This window comes from Mustela nigripes, chromosome 17 (assembly GCF_022355385.1).
Source record: "Mustela nigripes isolate SB6536 chromosome 17, MUSNIG.SB6536, whole genome shotgun sequence".
NCBI classification, from domain to species: Eukaryota; Metazoa; Chordata; class Mammalia; order Carnivora; family Mustelidae; genus Mustela; species Mustela nigripes.
In genome coordinates, this window is record NC_081573.1 from 8,419,052 (window position 1) to 8,435,294 (window position 16,243).

The 16,243-nt window shown below is 55.2% G+C and overlaps 1 protein-coding gene across 2 annotated transcripts in view; it reads right to left on the reverse strand.

The window, feature by feature from the left end:
* PPP1R37 (protein phosphatase 1 regulatory subunit 37) overlaps positions 1-15,613 on the reverse strand; it is a 39,410-nt gene extending 23,797 nt beyond the window's left edge. The window contains exon 1 of one of the 2 annotated variants that reach the window (XM_059383112.1): positions 15,222-15,613. In XM_059383112.1, the coding sequence (XP_059239095.1) occupies positions 15,222-15,423 (202 nt within the window). In that variant the 5' untranslated portion in view covers positions 15,424-15,613. The remainder of the gene's footprint in view (positions 1-15,221) is intronic. The other variant, XM_059383113.1, reaches the window with a different exon arrangement.
* Positions 15,614-16,243: the final 630 nt, after the last annotated feature.

Consider the following 16,243-nt stretch of genomic DNA (forward strand, 5'->3'; position numbering starts at 1 on the left):
GTTCTAGATGCCAGGTCTGCCAGACTGAACACAACCGTGACACATCCCCTCCAAGCCGCTTACATCGGGGCATGGCGGGGTGGGGTAGGGAGCGTGCAGAAGACAATGAGCAGATGTAAATGAACAGCACGCCAAAGTTGGAGAAACCCTCCCAAGGCAGTGGAGAGAGGCAGCGCAGAGGCCTAGCATGTGGAGCAAAACAAAAGGACTGGGGTGAGGGGGACAGTGTGAGACAAGGCAGGAGCTGTGAGCGGGAACCACATGCCATGGGGCCAGGAAATAGTATTCCACAGGGATCGGGGAGCTGCTCAGGGGTGATGGCATATGACAAAAAGGCCCCGCACCTATGCGGTGCTGACAACACAGCGGCCCTGGCTGCAGAAGGAGCTGGACTCTCAGATTCTGGGACTTGCTGAGCCGAGCCCCTGCCCCTGTGGCGGACTGGATGTGTCCAGTGACCAAGACAGGGCTGTTCTGACTTCTGTCACCTTCTGCAAAGGCACACAACCCCAGGAAGCGACTGATGGCTCCAGGTCACAAAATGAAGGTCCTCACCAGCTTCACCAGATCCGTCAGCCTGGTGCTCAGCAAACAGTGGAGGTGGTTGTGTTTACAGGGACCCTCTTCATAGTGGCCTCGGGCTGGTTGCCATGAAAGCACCCTCCTCTCACAATGCACAGCCCCAAGGACTCAGGCTGATACCCCTCTCGTCCACTCTCAGACCTGGCAGCCAGAGCTCCTCCTCTCAGAGGCAAGGACCGACACCTTGCGTGCAGATCCAGTGAAAGAGCAAGGGAGACAAGGATTCTTTTTAAGAAGGAAAGAGGGGCTCCTGGCTGGCAGTGGGTGGAGCATGCAACTCTTGATCTCCGGGTTGTGCGTTCAAGCCCCACGTTGGGTGTAGAGATGACTTAAAATCTCTTAAAAAAAAAAAAAAAAAAGAGAGAGAGAGACAGCACCTGGATGGCTCAGGGGTTGGGCCTCTGCCTTTGGCTCGGTCATGATCTCAGGTGCTGGGATCTACGCCCACATCGGGTTCTCTGCTCAGGAGGGAGCCTGCTTCCCGCTCTCTCTGCCTACTTGTGATCTCTCTGTCAAATAAATACATAAATCTTAAAAAAAAGAGAGAGCAAGAGAGAAGGAAAGAGGTGTCCTGCTCTGCTCCCTACCCTTTCCTTCAAGGCCGATGACACATGAGGAAAAATACACACCAGTGAGATAAAATTCCAAAGAGCCAATGACTTTCAACAAGGAAGGAGCCCTTACAAAAGGTTCCAAAACAAAAATGGGCAAAGAGCATGAAGGAGGAACTCCCAAAGAATGTAATGAGGTAACAATAAATAGGTTTAACTACCAAAGGGATGCTAATTAAAACAAGACACCACTGGGGCACCTGGGTGGCCAGCTCAGCTGGGCGCCCTGACTCTCGATTTTGGCTCAGGTTGTGAAATCAAACCCTGTGGCAGGGTCCATGCACAGGCTGGAGCTTGCTTAAGATTCTTTCTCTCTCGGCCCCGGCCCCTGCCCCCCCCACTCTCGATCTCTCAAAACCCCCCAAAAAACAACAACCAAAAAAAGGGCGCTTGGGCGGCTCAGTCATTGGGTGTCTGCCTTCAGCTCCGGTCATGATTCCAGGGTCCTGGGATCCAGCCCTGCATTGGGCTCCCTGCTCAGCGGGAAGCCTGCTTCTCCCTCTCCCACTCCCCCTGCCTGTGTTCCCTCTCTTGTTGTCTCCCTCTGTGTCAAATAAATAAATGAAATCTTTAAAAAAAAAAAAAGATACCATCTTGGCATCAAAATACCCCAATGCAAATATTATTCATTCATCCAAAAAAGGAAATCAAGAGGATAAAACCAAGTTCTGTCACTCAGGATGAGGCACACATGGTACCTCATCAAAAGCTGCAACTGCTCCTAACCTCTAACCTGGTAAAACCACCTTCTAAGAATTTCTTCTGAGAAAGCTCCCCATAGCGAACATGAAGATTTATGGACAAGGATGAACATCACTGCATTATTTATGCTACTGAAAATGGGAAAGGACCCAAATGCTCAGCAATGTGGAAATGGCTACAAGTAATTACAATGGCCCAATGATGTATTTTAATCCTGCTTTTTAAAAAATGAGAAAATGAAGTGAAAACGAGCTATTCAAACGGATACAGAGTATCCTCCCAGTTTTATTTTTATCTAGCTGTGGCAGTGAATCCAGCCACGAAAAAGAGATGGAAAGGAAACTTTCTGGCATTTAATGCTGAAAACATTCCAGGTGGTGCAAATCATTTCCCCAATAGGACTCTTGCATCCAGAATATATATGGAACTCTTACAACTCAGTAATAAAAAGACAAACAATCCAATTTTATTTTATTTTATTTATTTTTTTTTTAAAGATTTTATTTATTCATTTGACAGAGAGAGATCACAGTAGACAGAGAGGCAGGCAGAGAGAGAGAGGGAAGCAGGCTCCCCGCTGAGCAGAGAGCCCGACGCGGGACTCGATCCCAGGACCCTGAGATCATGACCTGAGCCGAAGGCAGTGGCTTAATCCACTGAGCCACCCAGGCGCCCAAACAATCCAATTTTAAAAATGGGCAAAGGATCCCAACAGACATCTCTCCAAAGGAGATACGCAAGTGCCTGATAAGCACATGAGAAGATGTTCGACATCATGAGCCATCAAGGGAAATGCAAATCAAAACCACAGTGAGATGCCACTTCACACCCTCTGCGGGGGAGGGGCGAGAAGCAAGGGGACAGACGCTGGGGCGCCTGGCTGTCTCAGTCACTGGAGCACGAGACTCCTGATCACTCCTGAACTCAGGGCTGGAGTATGAGCCCCATGTTGGGAGTAATAAAAAAGCAGCAGCAGCAGGCATTAACCAGGATGTGGAGAAATCAGAAACTTCACACGCTGTGGAGGGGACAGCAAGTGTGGCAGTGGCTCTAATGGTTAAAGAGAGCCGCTGCGGGACGCCTGGGTGGCTCAGTTGGTTACGCAGCTGCCTTCGGCTCGGGTCATGGTCCCAGCGTCCTGGGATCGAGTCCCACATTGGGCTCCTTGCTCAGCGGGGAGCCTGCTTCTCCCTCCGCCTCTGCCTGCCACTCTGTCTGCCTGTGCTCACTCTCTGACAAATAAATAAATAAATAAAATCTTTAAAAAAAAAAAAAAGAGAGAGCCGCTGCATGACCCGGCAATTTCATTCCTGGAGAAAAGGAAACGCACATGCACACAAAAACGTGTCCCTTAGCATTAACTGCATTACTATTCATCACAGCCAGGAAGTGGAAACGCCCCAAATGTGCACCGACAGAAGAGAAACTGAATGGGACGCAGCCACACAGTGGACCGTTCTTCCGTGGCGAGGCACAAGGCTCTGACACAGGCCACAATGCGGGTGAGCTCCGAAAACATCAGGAGAAATAAAAAGAGCCAGACGCAAAAGCCTGCGGAGTGCGTGATGCCATTTATGTGAAATGTCCGGAATCTAAACAGACAGCAGATCGGCTATCACCTGAGTCGGAGAAGGTGGCGGCTAAGGGGTGCAGGGTTTCTACGGTGGGGGGCGCAGGGGGGGATGAACTGTTCTAAAATCGACTGTGATGACAAATGTACAACTCTGTGAAGCACTGAAAGCCTTTAAATGGGTGAAATATGTGTGAATTACAGCTCAATCGAGCCCTTAAAAAATTCCAGACGGTGAAATTAACAAGTGAATTTTTATTTTCTTCATTAGACTTTCCAAGTTCATTTTGTTTTTTACGATATACATACCTCACTTTTTTTTTTAAAGATTTTATTTATTTATTTGCCAGAGACAGAGAGAGAGAGAGAGAGCGCGCGCACAGGCAGGCAGAGTGGCAGCAGAAGCAGAGGGAGAAGCAGACTCCCCACTGAGCAAGAAGCGGGATTCGGGACTTGATCCCAGGATGCTGGGATCATGACCTGAGCCAAAGGCAGCTGCTCAACCAACTGAGCCACCCAGGTGTCCTCATACCTCACTTTTAAAGGCAGGGGATCAAGGGAATGATCCTCTCTTTAGTGACAACAGTCATCAGCTCCCAGGGTGACTGCACAGCCCTCTCCCTGACTCCCCCAACCAGTTCCACAACAGAAAAGGAGAGAACCAAGACACTGGCAGCCAACCAGCTCACGGGGCTCCATGCTGGGCCAGGGATGGGGAGGCTCCTTTGCCCAGAGCACAAGTCCTTTCTCTAAATACCAACTTCACACAGCCAGTCGGTGGGATCCAGGAGCACAAGGCAGGTCTCCCTGACTGTGCCCAGGATAAGCTACTCTGCCCCTCAAAGCTACGGAGGAGAGCAGCGGGAGCCCTGTCTTGAGCTCCAGGCCACTTCCCTCCGGCTTGCTGCCTGCTCTATAAAGCAAGGAGGTCACCCCCCCCACACACACACACCCCCTATGATCTGTACTCTGGGGATGGGGAAGGGGCCTGCGCTAGCCCTGGATTCTCTTGTCTGGGTGGTTAGTGAGCACAGGCGTTGGACCCAACTGCTGGCGGTGGCGCAGTACATCAGGCGCCTGCCTTCAGATGCCTGTTCCACAGTCAGGCTGCTGTCAGACCTGGCAGCTCTAAGCAGGGCTCCACAAGGGCATCCTGCTGGGGTCCTGCCCATACTTTCTGCCCCACCCCTGAATCCATCCTAAAGCTATGACATTCCCTGAGCATCCGCTCTGCACCTGAGACACAGTAGTGACTGAGACAGCCTTGGCCCCACCCCAGCTCACAGTCCACCGGGGAAGACAGACCATCAGCAGACAGGGAGGACCCAGAGCAGGCAGGGCTGGGATGGGGAGCCCAGAAGAACACAGCACTGCAGATCCTGAGGGCTGAGTCCAGGCCCAGCAAGGAAGGAGGCTCCCCAAGGGAACACAGCACTTCCTGGTATTCTGATCAAAGTGGGGAGAGCTGGATCAGGAAGCAAGGACCCCACCCAGGGAAAGAAGGGAGTTACACAAAGAGTAAGACGGAGGCGGGTGGCTGCCTGCCACTGACATCCTCACCTTCCTCCTGTGACACCTTGTTGTTGGAGGGACAGGGAACAGGGTCGCCTGCCACACAGGTGGAAAGGCGGACCAGTTACCAGAACCTGGGCTCTCTCAGCTCCATGTCATGATTTGGCTCCCTCAGTGCTGGGGGTGATCTATGTAGAGAGATGGGGAAACACACACAGTGGGAAAAGACCTCAGACACCATCTTGCTGCACAGAGAGGGCAGTGCCTTGGCTTATAACACACAGCAAGTCAACGGCAAACCCGGCTTCTCCTGCGCTCTATCAGGCTGGCTAGCTTTGGGGTCTGCCAAATCTGGTAGGGGGACACAAGAGGCACCCGCCCCTCTTCATACTCCTTTTCTGGACCTGGGCTACAAGAGGGCAGGGCCTGTCTAGTACCCAAGACCCCCACCACATATTGTTTCCTTCTCTACCTGCCATACAAGCTCTTGCTCAGAGCCAGGCACAGAGCCACATGGTGTGGGCACCAGGGGATAGAGGAGAACCAAACCAATCCCGTCATGCCTCGGTGCTCCTCATGGTCTGGGGGCAACAGAGATAATCAGCAGGCCTACAGATCAACAGACCACCTGATGGCCAGGAACAAAGGACAAACTAGAACCGGGACAGCAAGGCCAACATTCCAGGACGGGAGGTGGGAAGTTCCTCATATGTTCTGGGAACTGAGAAAAAGCAGCCACACCTGAACCCAGGGAGGACATGAAGAAGGGTGATCACAGTCATGGTCAGTGAGGGTGGCAGGGGCCAGGCTTCCGAAGCTGGTGCAGGGACTCTGGACTGGGGGTTACAGGTCAGAGAGCGTGACTTGAAGCAAGAGAGGAACCAGGCCAGCCCCCCTGAGTGCGCAGGGGGAGCGTGAGAGAGCAGGGGCAGCAGTAGGAACCCCCCTATCTGGCGCCCCACAGGCATGGTGTGTGCCCGTGAGGAATGAGCACACAAGTGGGTGAACAAATTGGGTGAACAAATGATCCCTCCACAGGCATCTTCCTCCCCCAACGCTCTTCAGGGCCCCCGCCTCTCTGAGGCCCCAGTGACTGGGTTTCAAGGGCTCTGAGGCACCCATATTGGGGCACTTGTTAGCAGACCCACTTTGCCTGGGTCCCTAAGATGCCCTGGTGTGCGCAGGGGTGTGCCTCCTCTGGGGAGCCACACGGACAAGATGTGGTTCCCCGTGGAGCATCTGAGTCTGGGGGCCGGGCGGAGAGGGATCCAAACAAGTAACAACAGCCCAAGGCATGACGGGAACCTGGGCGAATACAGCAGTGCTATGTCTGGGGACCAAGGAGGACCGTGCCAAGGAGGTGACATCTGAGCCAGCCGGAGAGTCAGTCAAGAACGGCAGGGAGCTGGCTAGGGGCACACCAAGCAAAGGGACTCGGTGTCCCTGGGTCAGGAGGGAGGGCCCTCCAGCAGGCTCAGAGGTGTGGACTCCATCCTACGGTTATGAAGGGGCCCTCAGAGGCTTTCTGGGAACACAGCAGAGGATGAGGACGATTTCTGGTTTGAACATGGCTCCCCCTTCCCCACCCCATGACTTGGCTTTTGCCTTCCAGCTGTTTCGAAGATAATATGAGTGGAAGAACTGAGACCTGCTAAGAGCCCCGTGAGAGCTAGACCGAGCTGCAATGATCACCACTGCCATGGTCCAGGGCCATGACCCCTCCACTGGGTCACCTCCCCGGTGTTTGCTGGTGTTTGCCTTCACCTCCTGGCAGCCCCTCCCAGCCACCCTGTTGCTTCAAGGAAGAGAACGCCGGCAGCTCTGCCAGGACTTGGCTGATGACAGCTGGCCAGAGACTGAGAGCGGAAAGACTCAGGTGTGGCTGTGACGGTGGCACAAAGTCTGACCCCAGTGGGCTCCAGAAGGGGCCCGCCTACCAGGCTAGGGAGGACATCCCAGCTGGGACCCAGCAACACCTCCCGGAGCAAAAGACTGCGCGGCTGGGGACCCAGGCTTCTGCTGGAAAGGAAGAGGGCGCCAGCAAGTCACATGGGCTGAGCAGCTATCGGGAGACACCTCCCCAGCGCCACCCGCACTGGGAAAACAGCTCAGCGCCTGCTGCAGAGTAAGGAAATGGGAGAGGATAACTTCAGAGCACCTACTGTGTGCCTCCATCCCCCAAAATCCAACCAATAGGACGGCCTGCGCAGTGCCAGGCACCGCAAAGGGCTCTGGGGATGGCGAGGGGAGTCAAACTGAGATGGGCCCCGCCTTCATGAAGCTGTATTCCAAATGGGGGGAGACATAACCAGAGCACGACGACATCCAACCTCTGAACCCCTTCCTGGAACCAGGGACCCCTCTGCCTCTCCCACACTCATGCTGGGCTCCAGCCTCCCGAGCCCCTCCAGCATGGAGCGCTGCCCCAAATCTCTCCCAGCTGCCAGAGGGGCCGCAGGCTCCATCACATGAGCAGCACCCGGGGTCAGGACGCATCCGGGGTCAGGACGCATCCGGGGTCAGGACGCATCCAGGGTCAGGACGGGCAGTGCCAGCGTCCGTCCAGGAGCTGCCTGACGCTGGGCTGTGCTGCCGGCTCGAAAGCCCTGGGCCTTGGCTCTGTTCCCGGGGAGTCTGAAAGCTCTGAGATAGACTTGCCTGCCAAAATGGCTTTACCAACGGGGACAGTGTGGCACACGGATGTTTCGGGACATGCCCACATCCACACAGCTGAACCCACACCTGGGCCTGTGCCTCCAGCGTGGAGAGGGGGAACTGTCCGTCTGCTTTTAGAGAGAAGGGAGCCTGGGCAGGCGCACACCAGAGGCATGACCTCATTCTACTTAACCAAATCTTTACTGACGGTCTGTAACGGGCAGTCACTGTGCCAGTCACTTTCCAAGTATGGAAAAATCTAATCCTCAATCCCCATTCAAACGGGGACACTGACACAGAGAAGTGTCACCGAGGGGCAGAGCTAGACTGACCGAGTGGGCTCCAAAGCCTGACCTGGGAGGCCTCTTGGACTGCTACCATTTCACGTTTTGGGAAACAAGGCCCACTCTGTGGTCTCCGGATGCAGGCCCTTGGGCCACATGTGTTCTGGATTCAAAACTTTCTGGAATTTTTTCAGAAGAGGAATAGGATAGCTCTATCTTGCTAAGACCCCAGCAGGGTCTGGGACAGCTTTTAAAACTTCCTGGATCTGGAAAATGTGGGGTCTGAAGAGACTGTGCAGGTGAAGCCACTTGCTGAGGCCACACAGGAGAGGTGGCACAGGTTCTAAATGCGCAGCCCAGAAGCAGCCCACCACCCCACCCAATGGCAGGATGAACTGACTGGGGGCGGGGGGATGTGTGTTCGGAGATCTAGGAAGAGATCCAGAAGACTGGCTGCTTTTCCCATCTCTCAGATGTGCCTGGCTCACTGCCCTTGGTGCCTACTTCAGCCACCGCTCACCTGGCCGACTCCTGTGATTTTACGGCCTCAGACAGCCTTTACTCCAGGAAGCTACCTTTGCCTGCCTGCCTGCCTGCCTGCCTGTCCAAGGACACCTGTGAGCACTTCCTGGTCAGAGTCCTGGGCACCCTGGTTTGACTGGAATTGTTCACTGTGGGTCTCCCTTACTCGTCTGTGACCTCCAGGGGGGCAAGGAGTGGGCCTGCCTCACTCCCTGCCCCCTAGCACCTGGCATGGTCATGCTAAATGAATGGATGGCCATGGGGTAACCGAGTCACATACTCAGCAAGTAGGTACTGAGTACCTACCAAGGACCAGACACCATGCGGCACGGGGAGAACTTGGGCCAAGGGTTAGAACAAGGACCTGATGCTGAGGACAGGGGAGCCGCATGGACCTCCCAGGACTCTGGAGCCGCCAAGAGCCAGAGCGAACCCCCGTCGTGAGTTGTCAAATGGGCTGGGCCCTTCACTCGGTCAGTTTCTCATCCCGGCACCACTGCTAGAACCACCATCCCCACTTCATAAAGGGTTCTGGGTTTCAAACAAACAACCCGTACAGCCACTGAACTGAACGCAGCAGCACTCCAGAACTCATGTTGCCAGTACACGGGGGTTAGGGTACTGGACTGCCCGCCCTGAAGCCCCATTCTGCTGCCTACGTGCTCTGTGACCTCAGGTTAGTCACATCACTTCTCTGTGCCTCAACTTCCTCATCTGCAAATTGGAAGGACAGCCCCTATGTCCTGGGGTGGTGGTTAAGAGGTAACTGAGACAAGACACTTGGCTGCATGGGGGCATGTGGCAGGCCATGGGGGGTGACCAGTAAGGTCATCCAAAGAGCAGGGCTTTCCACCCGGGGCCCTCGATGCGCTACCACAGCAGGCTGCCTCCCCAGCTCAAATTTCTGCAGTTACTTCAAGTCAGACAAGTCAGTCTGCCCCAGACCAGTCTGGGAGGACAACCGCAGCCACCCCAATCCAAGGGCTGAAAGGCAGTGTCGGGATTGAGTACTACTGAGTGGGCTGAGCCCTGACCTGAAGGACAGCCAAACCTAGCCACTGGAACCACTGGAACCAGCTTTCTAGAAACACAGATTCCTGGCCCCCATTTCCAGAGGGCTGCCTTAGTCATAGCTAGACCAGCCCGGGGCATCTGGCTCCACGGTTCTTAACTTTCGGAGCATGAGACGAAGGAGAGCCACGCACAGGGTGACTTGCTCCCAGACACATGCCCACGTGCACTTCCCCTGACTCACTCACTCAAGGCCTAGCTACTGCCTCCTGGCCACTAAGTCTGAGTGCTCTTTCTGGGGGCTCATTGAGGAAGAGCCTCCGGCACAGACTGCATTACTCCGAAAGCTGTCTCCCAAATACCACCACCACTGGGTTAGATGTGAGGACAGCCTCACTCCTCTGACATTGATCCAGTGCCCAGGCCCTCCTGTGCGCCAGACTGAGGTCACAGAGGTGACTCGCACACAGTCTTTGCCCTTGAAGAGGGAAATATGACACGAACACAAATAAAGAGTTGGAGGTGGAAAGGAGGAGGGAGGGCAGTCCGCACTCAGAGCCCACATCTGAGTTTTGAGTGTGTAAAGGGCCAGCCTGGCACAGTGGCACTCCCAGCCCAGCACCCGGGAGCGCAGAGGGCTAGGTGGTGGAGTCCATGCTCCAGACGGGGCTAAGGCTCAGGGAGGAGGTGGGTGCCCTTGCAGCCTCTCAGGCTAGTGGGCCAAGACAGGCTTAGTTCCAGCTCAGAGAGGTCGGGCAACTTGCCCAGGGTCACCCAGCTTCTAACAGATGGAATCAGGCCTGGAGCCTGAGGTCTTTCCCAGGCCTGGTCAGGGTCGGGACAGCAGGGTTCTGAGAGGGGAGAGGCTGGGGAGAAAGAGGAGTGCAAACACACAACAGAGACATGAAGCTGGTGGGGCCTGGCGATGGCAGGAAAAACAAGGGAGACATCCGATGAGCACGCACTATGGACTCTGTAATCTCACTTAATCTGCCCGGTCACTCTATGCGGAGGTACCATTGTCAGCTGCGTTCCAGAAACAGAAAAATCTCGGGCAGGGAGAACAATCGCCCAAAGTCACCCGGCAGGTTATATGCCAACGCCGGCAGCAGGGTGTGAAGTTGGGCCCAGAGGGAAATCTGGGCAAAAGCATCAAAAGCTGCCCCCTCATGACCCCATCACCTGCTCTCCAGCAACACCACCACTCAGGCTAAACCAAGCTAAGTCCCTCTCTCTCCCTCTCCTTTTTTAGCTTATTTATTTATTTTAATCTCTGCGTCCAACATGGGGCTCAAATTCAGGACTCCAAAATTAAGACTCACAGAGCCAGCCAAGAACCCCTTGAGCTGAGTCTTCTAACGCAGGGCCTTTTTCTACCACCGACAGGTGCATTCCTACCTGTCAAAGCAGGGCCTTTTTCTACCACCGACAGGTGCATTCCTACCTGTCAAACCAGTTTCAACGACTAAATCTACAACACAGATTTCAATGAGAACCAACAGTAAAGCGTGTCCCTCCTCTTTGATCCCCATTTGAGAACACCATGGCCAATGTCCCCACCGACCCTTCCAACCCCCAAACTCGGGTGGCCAGAGGTAGCCTCATATTTGGAGCCCCCTCACCCTGTGGACATGTCACGGGAGGAGTTTCCTGGTGGGCAAAACTCCCTCCACACACACACACACACACACACTGCAGCAGGACTGACTCTCCTGAGCCAGAGGTCCGGGAGTGGGGAATGAGTCATTGGCAGGACCGGAGGGAGGGCAGATGAGCCTCCCACAGCATGGCCAGTGTCACGTGTGGGAGTGTCAGTGACAGGTGGCCCTCCGCCACTGGTCTTGCAGAGCCCACATCTCCTCCACACACGGCATTCGTGGGACTGGGAAGATGAGCTGAGCCTTGGGTCATTCCTGCAGTTTGGTCTGGAAGGGTCTCTAGCACAAGTCCCCCAGGAGAGCTGGGACCGCAGGGCCTGCCACCAGGGGCTGCAGCGCACCCAGACAGCCCCTCCTCCCCAGTGCCCACTTTTGCCCCCGGGGACAGTGGAGCCCACAGGTGCCCAGGCCAGCAGTTCTGAGGCAGCGTCTCCCACTCCCAGTTTCCACCCGCCCCCAAGCTCCACTTCCCATCCCTGCACAACTGGCTTGTGGAGGAGGCCCTGCCCCGCCGGGTGCATCCCATCTGCTCAGACGGCCTGGGTGGTCAGCAAGGCAGGGATCAGGACTTCACAGATGAGGAAACAAACAAGCTCAGCAAGAACAAGGACCTTGCTGGAGGCCCCAGTGCATGGCCGCCGGGGCTGGCTGGAAGCACGCTCTGGCCGCACAGGTCCCACAAGCAGCCTGCTGTTGTCCCTTCCAGAAGAACTGCACACAGGGACCCCCGGCACGCATTCCACCATGATCACCTTGTGCCCTCTGAGAGGCTGAGGAAGTGGAAATGAGGACGGACAGTGTCTGCTCTCCTGTTTCAGTGGGGAAGAGACCCCAAGTATGAAAACGAGAATCAGAGATAACAGCAGATAGCCACTAGTGCCCCAAAGAAAATAAGGGCTGGAGGTGGGCGGGCAGAGACACTATGTGAGATGGGAGCCAGGCAAGGCCCCTCTGAGCACTGGGTTGGGCTGCACCTCCAGAGGTCTGGGACCCCGCCCATGCCAAATCATCTCACCTGCAAGGATCCCCAACACGTGACCTCAGGCGGGGGGCTGATGGGGCTCTCGCCCTCTGGCAGACACCCCCAGAGGCTCCTCCCCAGCTGGGCCACCACTCCAGTCTGGGCCTGGCCCAGCTCTCCTCCCTGAATGCTCACCTGTGCTGGGGCCCCCGATTCCTCTAGTTCGGGGGCGCTCCTGCACCTCCTGGCTCAAGCAACTTCCCCATCTCTATGATGATGGAAGAGCAGCTTCCAAGTGACCTCTCTCATGAGACCAGCCAACTCTCCCCACACCCTCGACCTCAAGGTCACATCCCCGCAGCAGGCCCCACAGTGACTCCTCCATCACCCTTCCCACCAGGTCCACAGGTCAAATGACACCCCCTGCGCTTTCTCACAGCTTGAAGACCAAGTCCAACATCTCTCCCCTCCTCCCTCTAAGCCCAGCGAAGTCCTCCCTGCAAGCCCCAGCGAAGACCCTTTGGCCTCCCAACCAGGTAACCCCCTTGGCCCAACTTTCTGTCGCTGGCAGGACTCCACCTTCCCTTGTCCCAACCCAGGCAGAAACTCACTGTCCTCCCCAGGCATAAAGGCTAGCCACCTGCCCCCTTGGCATTGACAAGCCTTCCAATGCCCTGTCCTGCAAATCCCCCTGTCTAAATTCACCAATGTCACCCATGATCCCTCCCCTGCTTGGGGACCAAAATCCCCCAACTCCTTCACTGCCAGGCCAAGCCCTCAGCCTCTCTCCAGAGCCAAGAGAGACCCACTCTGCCAGCCCGGAAACTGATTTCTCAACTTCTCCGTGTCATCACCGCTCTAACTCAGACCCACGGACTCCTCCGGACCAGTCCCTGCTGTCCCTCTTTAAATTTCCCGAAAAGCGAGACTCCCCCAGCCGGTAAGCTGTTACCACCTCCCCCTACCCAGGAAGACCAATCAGAAACCATCCCCTCAGCTCCTCCCAGCCAAACTCCAAGGGACCCCTGTTTCTTGACATTCTTCCCTCCCCTCAAACTCCTTCACCGCCTGGGTAACAGCAGCTGCTATTTCTGTGGCAAGAATTTACAAGGACTATTTTATTTAATCCTCACAACTACCCCGCAGTAGAAATTAGCACCTCCATTTGCAGAGAAAGAAACAGGAGGCGCAGGGAGGAAAAACAGCTTACTCAAAATCAAACAGCTGGTTACACACAGCTGTTCCTCTTCTGGGAACCTGCACACCAGAAACTTGCCCCCAGCCCTGCCACCGACCCTGTGCCAACTCTCCTCCTGCCCCCATCATGGCCCTCCAGCTCACAAACTGCTCTTCTTCCCTTCTGCTTGCCCCAGGCACACAAACTGACCACCATCTATGTCCCTCTCCTGAAGGCTTGGGAAGCAGAAACACCCAGGTCCCAAGCATATGAGCGGACCCCTCTAGACCGGCCCCTAAAATGACTAATATCACCAACATCACCCTGAAAATGACCAACAATAACTGCAACTTCACGAAAGCTCATCCTGGCCAATTACTTTGCATACATACCCATATTCAGCCCTCCCTTAAAGCCTTCGGAGGACTATTACCACCCACTTCCACAGTCAGGAAAAACTGAGACTCCGAGGAGTTAAGACAAGCAGCCTGAGGTCACGAAGTGGGTAAATGGGAGTCAGGATCTGACCTGGAACGTCTGCTCTCCACCATCCTACTCAGCCCAGCCAGGTCTTTCTCTCCTCCCGCTCTCAACTCCCAGAATTGGGTACTATGCTATGGCCAGGACCCTGTATGACTCTTCCCCTCCCCAGCCCAAGTCCTCCAACCCAAAAGTGACACCCATCCAGAGCCCAGGGCCCAAGATGTGGCTAGCTCTCGACGCCAACAATCATAAATTGCCTCTTTAATGAGAACTCGCCAAACTGGCACTTGTGCAGACTACCTACGTGCTCAGCTTCCAGTTACCATGTTTCCCACTCTCACAAAAAAGGCCACAATTTCTCCACCGCACAGACTAGCAATAGTGCCGCCTCTTTCCTGGGACCAAGTCACTTTTCAAGTGACCAGCTTCTACTGAGCCAGGACCAATCTGTGACCCCTCTCTTCCTGGGCTCCACCCTGGCAAGACAGATCTCTCCAGCACAGAAACAGACTCAATGGGGGCACCCATCTACTGAGTGACTCTCCAACTTTGGCCCTATAGGTGAAACACACACACTTCTCAACTTGTCCTTTCAGCTCCAACACGAATCTGACCTTCAGGGAAACCAGACGTGCCGACCTGCTCCCTCTCCCAACACCTCAAGCCAGCAAACTTCTTCAGGCACTCACCTTCTGGCGACCAATTCCCCAACTCTTTCTCAGGAAAAAAAAAAATTTTTTTTTAAAGAGACCCTTCTATACCCAAGCTCCAAAGCTCGTTGGTGACTGATACTGCTTTGTTTCCCTTTTAGGGAAAATAAAAGGAGGACTGAAGTAACTTTTCTTTTTAATGTCAAGATCTAACACCACCTCTGACTATCTCACCCACCTCCAAAGTGACCATCCCCTCTGCTCCTTTTCTGGGCGTTTGTTTACCCTGACTCCCTTTTCCCAACCCCAGGATTTACCAGCTCCTCCGCAGCCACAGGCCAGGCCGGTTTATTCCTCTTCCTCCTTTCAGCCAAAAAAGTGAGCAACAGGACTACCTCTTGTCCAAGGTTTGCACACCAGCAACTTAACCTCTTTCCATCCCTATGAGCCCATCAAACTCCACCTGGCCTTTCAACGCCAATGCTCATCCATTCTTCCCTCCCTGGCTGCTCTCTCTATGGTTGTGGGGTGGGGGGGGGGGACTCAAACACTACGGCCCTACCCATCTCCCATGCGTCCAAACTTTAATTGCTTATCGTCTTAATTCCTAAAACGACCATCCTCGGCGTTGGAGAAGGAGGGGTGCGGGGGGACAAAAAAACAGCTACTCTTCACCTTCACAACCCAAAAGGCACATCGTCTCTAACATCCTGCAGCTCTAAACTGACGACAGTCCCCTTAAATCATCATTAGGTGCAATTCAATGAGCAACACCTCCGTGCCGGGCGCTGCACTGACTCCAGGTCCGCCACGAGCCCGCCCCCGCGCCCCGGCGGTAGCTACCGTGTCTCCAAGGGTCTTTGGGTTCCACCGCTCCGGACACGATATCCTCGTCGGAGGGGAACGTGACGCGCTTGGCCGCAGCCTTGAGGCGCCCGTCGGCGGGGGACGATGCGGGGCTGGGAGATCGGGCCTCGGCGGGGGCCTCCTCGGCGTCGCCGTCCGCGCCCGGCCCGGGCGGCGCCTCCTGCGGCGGGATCTCCATCGCCGCCGCCGCCGCCGCCTCCTCACGGAGGCCCCGGGGACATGTCCCGGACCCCGGGCTTGTGTCTCCGGGCCCGCCCTCCGTCCCGGGGCATGGGCTCCGCCGCTGCTTCAGGCGCCGCCTCCGACCGCTCTCCTGGTCGTCGTAGCCGTCGCCGCCGGGAGCTCGAGCGCGCCTCCCCCGAGCCTCGCGCGCGCCTGCTCGTTCGCGGCCGCACTTTCGTTAAGAGCCGGAGCGCACGTCGCGGACTAAGGAAAGCGGAAAATCAATTTAATCTATCTGTAGGTAGGATTGTCTCGCGGGTTGTTGAAAAGGGTAACAAGAGGCAGAAAGAGCCACGGGAAAAAGAAACGTGAGCAGCGAATCGGCAGAGCCGGAACTGCAGAATACGAGGGGCGGGGCGAGATGGACGCCGTCTCCCGGAGCAGCGCGCAAGCGCGAACCTGAGCCGCCTCCACCCCGCCTCCCCGCCTCAATCTAGATATCTAACGTTCACGCTCGCACACATTCGTCACGAGCTCGGGCCACCGAGCGGGGAATGGAGTTGATAAAAATAAAAACATCTGCTTGGCGCGGCTAGGCCAGCTGATAGGGAGAGAGGCATAGGGACGGAGAACTTGAAAGGAAAAGCGATATCAGGCGTACTAAATATATGGATGCTGACAGAGGGATCCTCTGCCTGGAGACGAAACCTGTGCCTCTTTGCTACTTATTCTCCAGGCCTCCATTTGCAAACAGCAATTTCATCAATAGTTCTCTGTATTCGTTGCGTGAAATACAATTTAAATTAAAAGACTAAAATAAATATGAGCCCATGAGT